At 45.7% G+C, this 14,321-nt stretch overlaps 3 protein-coding genes across 6 annotated transcripts; 2 read left to right on the top strand and 1 right to left on the bottom strand.

The window, feature by feature from the left end:
- Nucleotides 1-1,706: 1,706 nt before the first annotated feature.
- tmem151bb (transmembrane protein 151Bb) lies at nt 1,707-3,821 on the top strand (the record flags this gene model as incomplete). The annotated part of the gene is made up of 2 exons (XM_084482598.1): nt 1,707-1,784; nt 2,415-3,821. The coding sequence occupies 2 exons, from the start codon at nt 1,707-1,709 to the stop codon at nt 3,819-3,821; spliced, it is 1,485 nt and encodes a 494-aa protein (XP_084338724.1).
- A 3,027-nt stretch (nt 3,822-6,848) lies between these two features.
- Nucleotides 6,849-8,732, top strand: mtres1 (mitochondrial transcription rescue factor 1). Of its 2 annotated transcripts, none has more exons than XM_084482599.1 (4): nt 6,849-6,881; nt 7,431-7,858; nt 7,943-8,015; nt 8,108-8,732. In XM_084482599.1, the coding sequence occupies exons 2-4, from the start codon at nt 7,440-7,442 to the stop codon at nt 8,288-8,290; spliced, it is 675 nt and encodes a 224-aa protein (XP_084338725.1). In that variant the 5' UTR covers nt 6,849-6,881; nt 7,431-7,439; the 3' UTR covers nt 8,291-8,732. The 2 variants fall into 2 exon arrangements, with proteins under 2 accessions (XP_084338725.1, XP_084338726.1); XM_084482600.1 differs by lacking the exon at nt 6,849-6,881 and adding an exon at nt 6,894-6,908.
- Nucleotides 8,733-8,938: 206 nt separating this feature from the next.
- On the bottom strand, nt 8,939-13,416 carry bend3 (BEN domain containing 3). Of its 3 annotated transcripts, XM_084482596.1 has the most exons (5): nt 13,284-13,416; nt 12,227-12,281; nt 11,824-12,005; nt 10,965-11,633; nt 8,939-10,874 (listed from the first exon to the last, which is right to left on the bottom strand). In XM_084482596.1, exons 2-5 carry the CDS (start codon nt 12,276-12,278, stop codon nt 9,381-9,383), a joined length of 2,397 nt encoding a protein of 798 aa, XP_084338722.1. In that variant the 5' UTR covers nt 12,279-12,281; nt 13,284-13,416; the 3' UTR covers nt 8,939-9,380. The 3 variants fall into 3 exon arrangements, with proteins under 3 accessions (XP_084338722.1, XP_084338720.1, XP_084338721.1); XM_084482594.1 differs by having other exon boundaries at nt 8,939-11,633; XM_084482595.1 differs by having other exon boundaries at nt 8,939-11,633; nt 12,242-12,281.
- Between the last annotated feature and the right edge of the window lie 905 nt (nt 13,417-14,321).

Raw genomic sequence — 14,321 nt, 5'->3', positions numbered from 1 at the left:
GTGTCAATTAGTTAATCTTAAATTTCAAATGTGATAACCCAGAACATGGATGTTTGAATACAAATGTAAAAGAAACTATCAGAAACTAGCTCAAGCACTGAACACTTGGATAGACAACGTTTTGTTGAGGGGAAAATCGATGAGGGCTGGGAGCGTGTCAAGCTGTGTTCTACCTCTCCTTTGGTGAGTCTGGGGACAAACAAGGTAGAGGAGGGGTTAGTTAAAGTTAAACAAGTCCCCCCCCCAGGATTCGACCTGATTCGGTCGCGTCGAGCATCTAGCAAATATTGAGGTTGTAAGAAATGTCACACACAAACAATTACAAAAATACGTTTATTTAGCCTGTCTGTGTGCTTGTGTGTGTGTGTGTGTGTGTGTGAGAGAGAGAGAGAGAGAGAGAGAGAGAGAGAGAGAGAGAGAGAGAGAGAGAGAGAGAGAGAGAGAGAGAGAGAGAGAGAGAGAGAGAGAGAGAGAGAGAGAGAGAGAGAGAGAGAGAGAGAGAGAGAGAGTGTGTGTGTGTGTGTGTGTGTGTGTGTGTGTGTGTGTGTGTGTGTGTGTGTGTGTGTGTGTGTGTGTGTGTGTGTGTGTGTGTGTGTGTGTGTGTGTGTGTGTGTGTGTGTGTGTGTGTGTGTGCGCAACCAGTTGCTTTGTGGACTGGTCGTGGGTAACCTGGTCTTCCCCTCCTGCTGGAGCAGCAGGTAGTTTTTGGCCCGGAGCCAGCGAAGGAGCAACTGGCTACAACCATATTGTAACAGTGCAACGCGGTTTCCTCCCGAGCTACTGTGATTATCACTGGGCCTGAAAACATTTCATGATTGAAATACCCTCCCTGTGCCGTCCAATAATTGAATGTTTTTGGTTTAAATGCAACCTCTTGCAAGGACAAATGCAACAATAAGCACCAACATGTTTAAAAGGCTCAAACATGGCTTCCATAATAATTGACATTTTATATTAATGGCGTTAATGGTCTATTGATGAAACACCTTTAACAGGCAAAACATAATTTCTAAGCTATTTCTTTATATTTTTACAATTAATATATCATTGCAACAACGAGTAAGCAGTCCAAACGGCAAGTATTTGGTGTTTTCCATCCATGTGGGCGGCGAGGTGTCTTTAACAGGGTGCAGTCGCGTCCGCGAATGAGGAACAGGAGGAGGAGGAGGAGGATGTATTTAGGGGATACACCGAACACCGTACGGATCCCGCTCATCCAACCACGCACCATGGACAGCGTCTCTCGGCTGGTCCCCGTATTAAAAAGGCCTGGCGGTGCGGCTGGCTACAACACGGTATCCCCACCATGATGAGAGCACGGCGGGGCAGGGCAGGGGCAGGGCACGGTCAGTCCGCCACCAGCTAATCATGGAGCCTCCTAGATGATGTGACTGCGGCAGGCGGGCGGAGAGAAACAGGACGTAGTGGTGGAAGACGCGGCGTTATCTCCGGTACGGTCACAGTTCCCCCGGTTTGATGATCTTGTATCGATTCGACAAAGCAAAACTAAATCGGTGGAGTGTTGCACCGAGAAGAAGCATGATTCGTGGACGAACCTGGCTGTTCTTTCTGTTAAAGGATGCACGATTCGTAGGCTATGATGTGCAGCTAGACTTCAAGCCTTTGATGCGAGGGACCGCAGGAGAAAGGTGTTGACATTTAGTCCTATTCCACACCCTAACGATATCGTTCCGATCAGCGCCACCATGTCTCCACCAGCGTCGGCGGCGACCGCCAGTGAGAGCAGCACCACCACTGTTTTCGAAGAGGACGCCAGGGAAGAGGTATTTATGTTCGACGATCGACATAGTACTATAAACACACTCAATGTATTAGCATATTGCCAATTAGGATTGTCGTAGGCTAGTATTTATTATTTATTACAGAGGCGGCTGTGCGCTCTCCTGCAATTTGATTCCTCCATATTTTCTATACTATGCGTTATTTACTTCATGCAAAACACTGACAATAACGTGATTACATGCTCGCGTATTCCTACCTCATCCTTAATTTTCTGGACATCATTAGAAGAAAGGGTTGGTCTAACCCATACCTGCCATCAATTCACCAATCACTAGCAATCATCCACCACAAAGCAGAGGGCAGTCAGTGAAAGACAGTTAAACAGAGCAACCACATGTTATTAACTTATAAACTGTATTGGACGTTAAGAAGGACTACTGTACAGTGTCCCATCATTTTGAAACATATGTTTCTGTATAGGTATGTGTGACTGCACTGCTCTGAACTTGAAAATGAAAATTGCCATTAGCATTTCGCATATGGTTGTCTGCAACACTCATGTCACCCCCATCCCCATCCTCCACACCAATTGGAGACAAAGACAAATAAGTTATGTTCAACTACCATTTTTTATTATTTATTCATATAAAAGTGTGTTTTCCAATCAACAGCAAAGGCCCCTGAAGCAGTCCCTGAGCAAGTCCCTCTGCCGGGAGAGCTTCTGGAAGTGCCTGCTGCTCTCCCTCCTCATGTACGGCTGCATGGGCGCCATGGTGTGGTGTCACGTGACCAAGGTGACCCGCCTCACCTTTGACAGCGCCTTCAAAGGGAAGTCCATGATGTACCACGACAGCCCCTGCTCCGACGGCTACATTTACATCCCCCTGGCCCTGCTGGGCATGCTCTACGTGGTCTACCTGGTGGAGTGCTGGCACTGTCACGTCAAGAACGAGCTGCAGCACCGGGTGGACGTGGAGGGCATCTACGAGCGCATCCAGCGGATGCAGCAGGCCAAGCCCTGCATCTGGTGGAAGGCCATCAGCTACCACTACGTGCGGCGCACACGGCAGGTGACGCGCTACCGCAACGGGGACGCCTACACCAGCACCCAGGTGTACCACGAGCGCGTCAACACGCACGTGGCGGAGGCCGAGTTCGACTACAGCCACTGCGGCGTGAAGGACGTCTCCAAGCAGCTGCTGAGCCTGGAGAAGGCGGCCATCACCAAGCTGCGCTTCACCAAGTGCTTCAGCTTCGCCAACGTCGAGTCGGAGAACTCCTACCTCACCCAGCGGGCGCGCTTCTTCACCGACAACGAGGGCCTGGACGACTACATGGAGGCCCGCGAGGGCATGCACCTGAAGAACATCGACCTGAAGGAGTACGTGCTGGTGCTGGCCGACCCCGACCACCACCCGTGGTACCTGTCCCACGTCGTCTTCTGGCTCACCGCCTTCCTCACCTTCTCCTGGCCGCTGCGGGTCTTCACCGAGTACCGCACCGCCTACGTCCACTACCGCGTGGAGAAGCTGTTCGGGCCCGACTACCCCGTGACGCCGAGCGACGAGCGGCCCTACCCGCGCCGCATCCCCCGCGTCAACACCATCGACAGCACCGAGCTGGAGTGGCACATCCGCTCCAACCAGCAGCTGGTGCCCAGCTACTCGGAGGCCGGCCTCATGGACCTGGCCCAGTGTCCCGCGGGCTTCAGCGGCTACAGGCAGAACTGCGAGCGCTGCCACCGGGCCATCAGCTGCTCCTCCGTCTTCTCCCGGAGCGCCCTGAGCATCTGCACCGGCGCCAGCTCCCGCATCCCCTTCAGCGGCAGCCGCTTCTCCCTGTCGCGGCGCTACGGCTCCCGCAGCAGCTGCTTCTGGAGGAGCGGCAGCCTGGACGACCAGGAGAGCCCCAGCGAGAACACCCGCTGCCTGTCGGAGCGGCAGACCACCGACGACGAGGACCCGCCCGACTACCAGGACGCCCTCTGCTTCCCCGTGCTCATCGTCCACTGCAGCGAGAACTGCCACAACCACCGCTCGTTCCACCGGAACGGCTCCTGCGTGGAGACCTCCCTATGACGAGGAGGGGACAGATGGTCGGCGGGGCGACCGGCTGCCGTAGCACGCGGGGACGCCGGACGCGGGGACGAGGTTTCCTTGGGTCAGGGTTGGGTCGAGGTTTGGGTTACGCAATGCAAACCTCCCCCCCCCCCCAACACACACACACACGCACACACACACACACACACACACACACACACACACACACACACACAGGCTGTGTCCCAAGTGATTGAAAGAAAATCGATCAACTTGAAAACCACCAAAGCAATAACCAAGTAATATGTCAGCGGATATGGGTTTTCCGTCTGTTAACAACGCGGGAGTGTGTGTATCCACGTGGCATCCAATGAAAACCATGAAGACGTAGGCTGTTATACAATGCTGTAGCATTTATTTTACCTTACTAGCATCTGGAAATGAAACCGGCACTTACCTCAGAAAATATTGAACAAGCCACGGAAAAGAAGGGTGGAAGTCTGTAAATGTACCTGAAATATCTTGAGGAGAATGTTGAAACTTAAATGGAAGCGAATTGGTGGATTTACACTGAGACACGTTTTGTGTTCTCTGCAAAGGGGGTCAAAAAGTTGCAGTTAATCACATTTTGTACAGCAATAACTATGACGTACTACCCACCCAAGAGTAGAAAATCGAAATAAATATCTCATAATATTAGAATTTGTAACAATAAATACATATCCCAATTACATAGCATAGGCCAAATGTGTACAATAACTTAATAAATATTAAGGTTTCTGAAGTATCTGTTTCTCTGATACCCAATTGACACAACTGAGTGGACAAATGAAAGGATACATAAATAATACATAAAATGGTGACTTAAAAGCAAAGTCGGGTTGGTATTATTATGAACTAAAACTTCCTTTAAAGACGAAAGACCTGAATACCTTTGCTGAAATGGTTGGCTCGGTCAAGGACATCATATTCGCCAAGGAACCCTTAGTTGGGCTTGCCTACATAAGATTACATCAGTGGTATAAGGGCTTGCCCAGCGGACAGTATATATTTATAGTTATTATTGATACATACGGCCTAGCATAAGGCTAGTTGTAATCTACTGCCATGGAGAAACATGCCGGCAACTGTGTTGTAAATACATTAACACATGTTATTACAGTACTATCATGGTGGCTACTGGGAGGTTTATGCCTTACAAGGGAAATTCATTCTTCATATCGTATCAACAACTCCTTTAAAGTCATCCGTCAATTATGAAGTGTGAGAAGTATACATCGAATAATATCAATAATATTAATATCAAAACCTAATTTGCATGATCTACTGTTAACACTGAATGTATTCACAAACATATATGAACATGAATGTAAACCACCAGCATATTATGTCATACTATATGTCCATTAAATATGAATGCTCGATTTGTAATTGGAAAGTGGCTGCATTGCAATTTGTAATATATTGAGATCGAGTGTCAATGATGACCACATCAAAAGGCCACGTTAGTGCGATGTATACAGCACCATTGACTTTGGATGTTGACGTTTTAATTTGCATTAGGAGGCACCCTTGCCCTCAATAGGTTGTTTACAGATTGCGTATGCAAGGACTGTACCTGCACTGAGGTTTACATGTTGTTAACGTATGAACTTTGAAAGACACATTTCTATGACTTCTGGCAACGCTATTCTACCACATATAACATAAGGACATCGTTCCTACACTTACGATGCCAATATTATGCACTTGAAGTGAAACTACTAGACATTATGGATTGTAGTCATGCTGAATATTGTTACATGTTCCATTCTAGTAATAAAGTATGCATTCAACTATCGTAATACACTAGATAATAGAGGCAAACATAGTTATTGGAAACATGTACAGTACATGACGTAACCACTTGTTATGGTCCCCTTGTAAATGAATTGTTATCGTGGGCTTGCAATTTTAATTATCAACCTTGTAAAAACATTTCACACATTGTAAAAGAAACAACTTTTTTTCTTGTACTTTTTTAATATGTTTTATCTTATGCTGGAGTAAGGATATTTGCAATAAATGTTTAGGACATATCTTCAACCATAACTATAAAGAAGATTTGCAAAGAGAAGATGGACCTCCTTTATTTCTCCTCAATGTGAATTGGACCATTGGTCGTAGGACTATTGGGTGACGTGTATTTAAAACGGTAACTGGCCACTCCCATGTATCAGGTGTGTGTATTTGTAGAGCTGTAATGATATGGATTCGATAAACAAGCATGCAAAGCACAATGTTGGAATTACCTGTTTAGTCAATAATTGATAACAAAACGTATTTTGTAGGTATATTTATTTGTGAGGAAATAATTAATGTTCTTCTCTGTGTCAGATTGAAGTCCTGAGTACACCTATTTATTTTCACTTAAATGGGACATAAAACACATGCTTAAAATAATCTTAATTTATATGAAACAGATAAGCAAACACTTCCAGGATTTACCAAACTTTAATTAGCTACTTTAATAATCAGAAATTAAAATGAAAACAATGTCTGGATGGGATTTCTTAAAGGTCCGTGGATTCAGGCTCTATTTTGCTGGGCACCTTAAATCACTTAAATGTCGATCAATAAATATCCTTTAATAAAACAAAGGTATTCACTCCCTTGCCTGTGCACTGCAATACACCAATCTATACATAAACAGATAAATTATTGTACTCATATGTTATTGTGTTATGATATTTGAGCACATATCTTTACCTTGTAGCTACAGTGACACGTCTTGGCCCATTCCAGCTGCACCATGAACCTGGACAGAACACCGAATGAAATTATGGATATTAAAAAAAAAAAAAAACCATATTTCCTATTATAATGTCTGTGCGCTACAATACATTTTATTTTTCGTACTCCATTGGACAATGCACTCAAAGTGTTTACATGAAGTTGCCTATCACATCAAGAGGACAACAGGACAACCGACATCAACCGATGTGATTTGAACACAACGCCACCCCTGTGCCATAGGTGGCGCCACGCACACATCGGTCTGCCTTATAACTTAAAAATATTGTGAACGAAGAACTCGACACGCTAAAGGTTACTGACAAAGTAAGTAGACAATTATCAACAATTTACGTACGTTCATATTCTATGGGACAACTTGGTAATATGCTGACCTTGTGGTCTTGCAATGCTTGTTTTATGCAGGCTCTTGGATGTCAGGAAGAGCAGAATGCGATAAAAAAAAGACTCGTCCAGACAAGATGTAGCCTACTTTAATATGAATAATCTGCATCACTAGGCTGACACATCTTTTATGAACGCTTATTTCAATAGTCAGACATATAATATGTCAGATTAAATAAATAGTCCCTGCTGTTGTCATATCCGCGGTTATGAGTGGGCTACCTAGTACTAACTCGACTCAAACCATGGTCTCTATGTTGTTGTTGTTGTTGAGTTTCTGGTCAAAGATATTGGCCACTATGTTGTTATTGTGTTTCTGGTCACTATGTTCTGTGATTGTGTTTATAGTCACATATATTGTTCAGTACTTTGTGTAATTTGGTTTCTGGTCAAAGATATTGGTCACTATATTCAGTTTTTGTCTTTCTGGTCAAAGATATTTATATTCTGTTTTTGTGTTTCTTGTCACAGATCTTCAACATGCAGGGTTTGCTGGTAGAGGCGCTTGCGCTGCGGCAGTTGGGAAGACTCAACCCGCGGCAGCTTCTCACACCCGGATACGGATTCAAACAGACGACCTGGTGCCCCAGGACCATGTACACACGCCAGCTCTGGGGGTCATCCGTTTGTTTCACGTTAGGTTCTCACAGGCCAGTGGTCCGTGGCAGAGACTCTGTGCGAAACTGGTCATTGCACCAGTTGAGGTTCAAAAGCAGCAAAAAGAAAGGCTTGGCAAAGGTACTGGAGGAGGACGATGAGCGCGACACGGAGGACAGTGACTCTGATGATGAGATTGAAGAAGACCCAAATTTGCCGAAAGACTACAAGGATTTAGAAAAGTTTGTTCAGTCTTATCGCTACGATGTTATCCTGAAGTCTGGATTGGATATGGCTCGCAAGTGAGTGAGTATATACTGGCTGTGTAGGTAATGCAAGTGTCAACTCTTCCTGACCTGCTTTGTTTTGCTCTGTCTCGCGATTAGTAAAATTGAAGATGCTTTCTACGACAACAAGCTTCGGCTGAACGGGCAGAAGCTCATCAAGAAAAGTAAATCGGTGAGTTCACAGCTAATAACATGAACGTGAACCAAATCAATGCACACATTTGTTTGTACATTTTGTGGTTTTTTTTTTGGTTCTCTCTATAGGTGAAAGTGGGAGACACTCTGGACCTGGTAGTGTCTGAAAGCGGTGAAGGGAACACTGTTACTCTGATGAGAGTAATCCTCAAGAAGGAACTGGGTGAATCCAATGATGGAGAGAAGTACAAAGTGGCCCTAAGACGCTGGAAGAGTTTAGAGCTTTCCAAGGATGAGGCATTCAAGCCCTGATTCTGAAGAATGACTATACTGATGAATGGCCTCAAGGCAACTTGAATCAAGCAAAAATGAAAGAAGTTATAAAGTGCATGTTGGAACTCTATGGATTTGTTTGTTTTTTGTTAGGGGGTTGGTGATGTATATATTTAAAGGTCCCATGACATGCCACCAGGTGTGGTGTGATTAGCCTTTACAAGCCGTTCTGAAAATCTGTTATGATAGGTGGGCGTGTCCACCTAGATGTGTGACGGATAGATGAGCAACTACAGTCCACTGGGTAGGCTGGTAGACTGATCTATCCAGCACACATCTAGGTGGACACGCCCACCTGTGATGTCATAACAGACAGATTAACGCTTATCACACCCCACCTGGTGGCATGTCATGGGACCTTTAAAACATAATTTGACATTCAATTTATGTTTTTTCTTTTAAATAAAGCCAAGTTATTTTGTGAGAATCCAGTGTCTGGACATTTATTTGCTTGATGGAATATATTTGATATGTCAATTCGGTTTTAATCCATCGTAGAAATTTAAAACATTAGTTCAAATAGTTCTGCTCCTTCTGAGACTTGAATTCAATCTGAAAAATGGCCAAATGGATGGGATGTGACCAAAAAAACTCATCCCTTAATTCAACTAGTTTTTATGAATGTGATTTTATTTAAAAAAAAAGGTTAACATGACCCATTGTCACTGTTAATTGTTTTTATATATAAACTTCTATAAGAAGGTTTAACATGAGCAAATTCTTACTTAAACAGTGGTTCAATAGACAGAAATAGAAACAAATCATCATCATCTGATTCATTAACTATTCTATTAGCTAACATTATTTTTTAAGCTGCATCAGTTAATGTGTACATAAGCTATGGCAGTTTGGCTCATAAATATACATTTGTTATTACTCGGCATTCGAGTACTCTAACAATAATTTCTACTGTTATGGTCAAAAATAAAACGAGACCGAAGTTAGTGCTGATTGAAAACCTACATAGGACTGCTGTAAAAGTTTTGACAATGCAATTGATTGAGCTTATATAGTGTGCAATAATTTCCATGACAGAGACAGTTGTTGCCATAACAGCAAACTATTGTGACTAAAACACAGTGCTCGATCTTTTGGCCTTCTTCAGAATGTCACACTTCTTCCGATTGGGGCGCCTGCACCGTTCGTCGATGCTGGGCACGCACTCATAGTGCCACACCTCCTCCATCTTCTCCACAGGGTACACCGCCTCCACATAATGGCGGATCAGCCGGAGGCGCACGGGGTCCAGCTGCTTCTTGTTGCACGCCCCCGAGTGGTTATACTGAAGCCGCAGGTTCTCCTGCGTGAAGAGTTCTGGGAAGAGTCGCACCAAGAGGCGGGCGGCAAAGTTCCCCACGGAGAGGCTCTGCTGCACGACCTCGCGCACCTCTGCGTCCGAGAGCAGGTACACGGAAGGCACGGGGAAGTCGGGCACGGTCACCGAGAGTTCGTCCAGCGGTATCTTACAAAAGTCTTTGCTGCTCTTCTCGGGCGGCGCGGCGGGGGTCAGTGTGCAGTCCGTGTCGTCCCTCAGAGCGTCGCCGTTGAACTGGCTCACCGGACAGTCGGCGTCGCTGGCCTCGGGCTCCCGCTCGTGGACGTAGACCTTCCGCTGCTGCTGGTAGGACCGTCGCTGCTCCGTGTCGCGTCTCCTGCAGCGCTCGTCCAACTTGCCCACAAACTCAAACATCCACACGCGGTCGTTCTTGGCCTGAGGGTACAGCAGTTGGACGTAGTGCCGGATCAGGTTGACGCGAACCGGGTCCAGCTGCTTCTTGCCCAGGGAGCCGCTGCAGTTGTAATGCTTGCGCGCGTTCTCCTGGGTAAAGAGCTCGGGGAACATCAGCACCAGAATCCGGGACGCAAAGTTCCCGATGGACAGGCTACAGTCGTAGTTGCTCTTAAGCTGTTCCTTGGAAAGGAGATATTCTTTGGCAACGCTGAAGTCTGGCGGAGGGATTTCCATGTCGTCAAAATCCACAGGGACAAGCAGAGACTTTTTAGACCTACGGTTGGGCCTTTCATGGTCAAACATATTTGGGAACCTTATCAAGGAGACATCCTCCGGAAGGCCGGCCAAGTCATAGCTGTTATTACTGATGTTGTCGTGTTCACCCTCGTTAATATTGCTGTGGACACTCTCTATTGCATCCTCCATATGCTGAACGCACACCTGGAGCCAGGTGTCCTCAGGCACTTCAGGGAAATTTGATTCCATGTACTTCCTTATTATTTCCAACCTGTCAGACTCCAGCAGAAGCTGTCCGACACCGTGAAAACCACTGGCACCCTCTGGGAATTTACCTTCCTCGAAAATCTCAGGGAAAAGACGATGAACAAGGAAGATAACAAAGTCTTCAGGGGAGGAGAACTCATCCAAGTCGTCCGTGAGTTGAATGTCAGAGGCCAGGTCTGAATTAGCCATGTTGTTTTGGTCCTCCATCGAGAGGTGCTCCTCCTCGCCCACCTCATTAATAAAGTGGCAGGTCTCGGCAAGTTCCGCCTTGATTCCCGTATCTATGATTGTCTGCTTTCTTTGCACGCGGGCACTCTCCATGTCCTTCTGTGCACAAAAATGATTAAACAAGTCATTGATCTGCATCAGGCATTCCTCCTGCCACACGTTGTTGTTCTTGACTAACGGGAAGCACACCTCTACGTAATTGCGTATGAGCTGCAGATGCAGCGAGTCCAATGTTCTCTTGCTTGCGATGCAGCCGTTGGCGCACTCGCTGGCCTTGAAGAGCTCCGGGAACAGGTGCACCAGCAGCCGACAGCCCAGCTCCCCGGCGCCCGACGTCTGCTCCATCAGCTGATGGAGCTCCTCGCTGGTCAGCAGGTATTGCGGGGGAGGCTGGAACTCTGTCACCATCTCGCCCGGCTTGATCTGCTTCTTAATGCGTATGACCTCCAGGGACAGCAGGTCCACCTTGCTGTGCAGCTGGGTCATGCTCGAGTTGAGCGTGTTGAGGATGAAGAACATCTTCTCGATCAGCGGATAGAGGCCGGCGTCTGTCGGCGAGCCCTCGCCGGGGACCCTCGCGGCGCCGGGGAAGGCTTCGAACTTGCAGTTCTCCTCTGGGCCGTGGAACTCGGAGGTGAAGGGGCTCGCGCAGTCGAGCTGCTGTCCGCCCACCTGGACGGCCGACGTCTCCGAGCTCGGCGTGACGCGCTTCTCGATGATCCTGTGGGAGATACCAAACAGGGGCCTCCTGTACGAGGCTCTGCCTCTGGGGTCGTCCCGGCCGCAGTCCATCTTGTCACCGGAGGTCAGGCATGGGAGGGGACCCTGGATGCTCTCCTCGGTCAACTGCTTCTTGATCTAGAATGAGACCACAATTAGCTCCTGGGGGATCTTTGTTGCCATGCAGCAGAATGTTGTTCTTTAACACCGTTAATTAGCCAAAACACAAATATCATTGACACATTTGCAAATCTTTCTTGCTCCTCGTGGAAGCTCTTTTTTTTTTCACAATTTCTTAATTGCCATGTATCGAACAGAAAGCCCTTACCTCCTCAGAGACTCTGAATATCTTGCGGCTCGTGGACTTTTCGTTTACATCAGAGCCCATCTCCGCAAATGTCCGTTTCCCAGTCTCAGTGGCCCCAGGGGAAACCCCTCCCAGTCCTTGGACTGGCTCATAAATTGCAACGTCATCTGTCTCTTCCTTAAGGTCCTGGACAAGCTGTTGTTCTGCAAAGGATAATCAGCATCGCGTTTACCTCCGCGATACCATAGTCTGGTAATCATATGGAAGACATCAGGAGCACCACACAAAAGACATGGCTGATCGCATTGAGAGTTGCGATGCGTTTTATTTACTTTCAAGAGCGTTATTGTCTACTTTTAGAAAAGCCTGGTTAAAATCTCTGGCAGCCAACTCACAATAAACGCAGAGAGAATGTGGAACGTACCTTCGCCAAGCATACCTTCTTTTGAAATGTCCCCATTCTTGGAGGAACTCATATCCTTAGGGTTAAAGAAAAAAATGTCATGACATACAACATGCCAAAACATCTTGTGATAGGTCTATTATAATTTTATTTTTCTATAGGTTTTGGTTTGTTCAACAATCTTTTTACAATATAGTATAACTAAATGATATCTCTATACATTGCAGGGGGAGGCTCCAGAAGGAGAGCCTTAGCTCCTACTGAATAAGGTTCATTTAACCCATGGCACCTACTGGCTAAACACCTTCCTTGAAGAATGTACATCAGATGTAGCATACCTGGCTGTAGTGGTATAGTGAATGCCTTCCATTTACCATTATGGTTACTTGAGTAACTTTCTCATGTAAATCATTGTTTTGTAACAATCATTTAAAGGATTGGTGAGGTATGGTTGGTTAACAATAATCTTTTCTGAATGTATATTCGTTTCAATACTGTAACCCTCAACTGTTATGAGGGAGCTAGTGCCATTACCGCAAATTGAATGCAATTAGTCAATGTAATCAACTGCATTCTTGACGTGCTTATGTTTCAGGGATTAATGGTTCTGCTCCGTTATGTTCTTGGCACTTTGTGTCAAGCGTCAAACTGGGATCAGTGATCATTTTGCGTGTCACGGACGTGTGGACTGCGAGGCTCCCCCCGCGTTGTCCTACTCCAACCCCATGCGTGTACAACCCATGATGTGTGTACAAGTGGGCTGTCACGAGCAAGGTTAGACCACTACTTCCTCATTCTTCATTTAAAGCTGAACAAATCCTGTCCAGATCGCTGCACAACACAATGCCCGTGTTATGAGGAGTATCCAGTAAAACATCCAAAACTTCTACAATCAAAAACCGTGGACCACTGAAAGAACGCACACGCAAAACATGTTGACACACAGCGCACACGCTAAGTGCGTGTTTTGAACTGTAATGACGCGGCAGTGTTTGCGTGGACGATTCTTCTCCCCTCTCCACAGAGTCCTGACTCTTAGGAATGGGTCTTAATTCATACGCCGTGGATTCATTCTCACCTTTTACGATTCCATGCAATCCTTTAGATGGGTCTTGCGATTGTTAGGTACGTTTACACAGGCCCATCCTATGTTTTTAGGCACATATAACAAATGTGGTTCGTGTGTTGTTGCTGTTTTCCCCTTGCTTGTCTCGCTGCCTTCTCGCGTGACGTGACGGTGCCGTGCGCGTGCTGTGTCACTTCCGTACAGCTGTGCGTGGATGGCGCCACGGCGTGGACCGCCATGCGTGGACAGAATCCGAATCCGAATTACTTTTATTACATCTTATTGCACACAGTAGGTACACAAGAGTACAATTCTTAGGCTTGGTTCCTCAAGCGCCACATAGCAGCAACAATACAAGACAAAGTAAGATAAGTAAAACAAAAATATGTGTAGAAATGTGTACAAATAAGTAGCATAGTTCACTATAATAAATAAATAAATAATAATAATAATAATAATAATACAAATAAAATAAAGTAAGTAATAAGATAGTTTACTAAGATAAACTAAGACAGTGGTCATAAGTAATAATAAGTAATGAGGTGTATAAGGTGTAAACTGTTAGTGTAAAAGTGTTCAAGTGGTAGTGGTACCACGGTTGATGGACATGGCGTGGGACTGTGGACAACGGGCGACATTCAGTTAAACTACAATACATTTAAATGTTAAGCTTAATGCTCATCGACACGCGTGGGGGTCAAATTAAACGAAACGACCACTTGTATTTACAGTCAGATACTTGAATGACAGCGTGGTATGAACAGAAATTCATCATGTGATGAGGCCAACATCGTGATACTGATACATTATCTTTTGTGTGTGTGTGTGTGTGTGTGTGTGTGTGTGTGTGTGTGTGTGTGTGTGTGTGTGTGTGTGTGTGTGTGTGTGTGTGTGTGTGTGTGTGTGTGTGTGTGTGTGTGTGTGTGTGCGTGTTATATCGCTTGATATATTACATTTACAAATATGCATTCACATATTTAATATATAGAGATATAAAAAGATAGATAGATATATGTTTGTGACAATATGAATCATTTTATTATAAGCTAC

The sequence above is a fragment of the Micromesistius poutassou genome (genome assembly GCF_964030765.1).
Source record: "Micromesistius poutassou genome assembly, chromosome: 17".
NCBI classification, from domain to species: domain Eukaryota; kingdom Metazoa; phylum Chordata; class Actinopteri; order Gadiformes; family Gadidae; genus Micromesistius; species Micromesistius poutassou.
The sequence above is the reverse complement of the archived record's forward strand: the minus strand, read 5'-3'. Positions and strand labels throughout refer to the sequence as shown.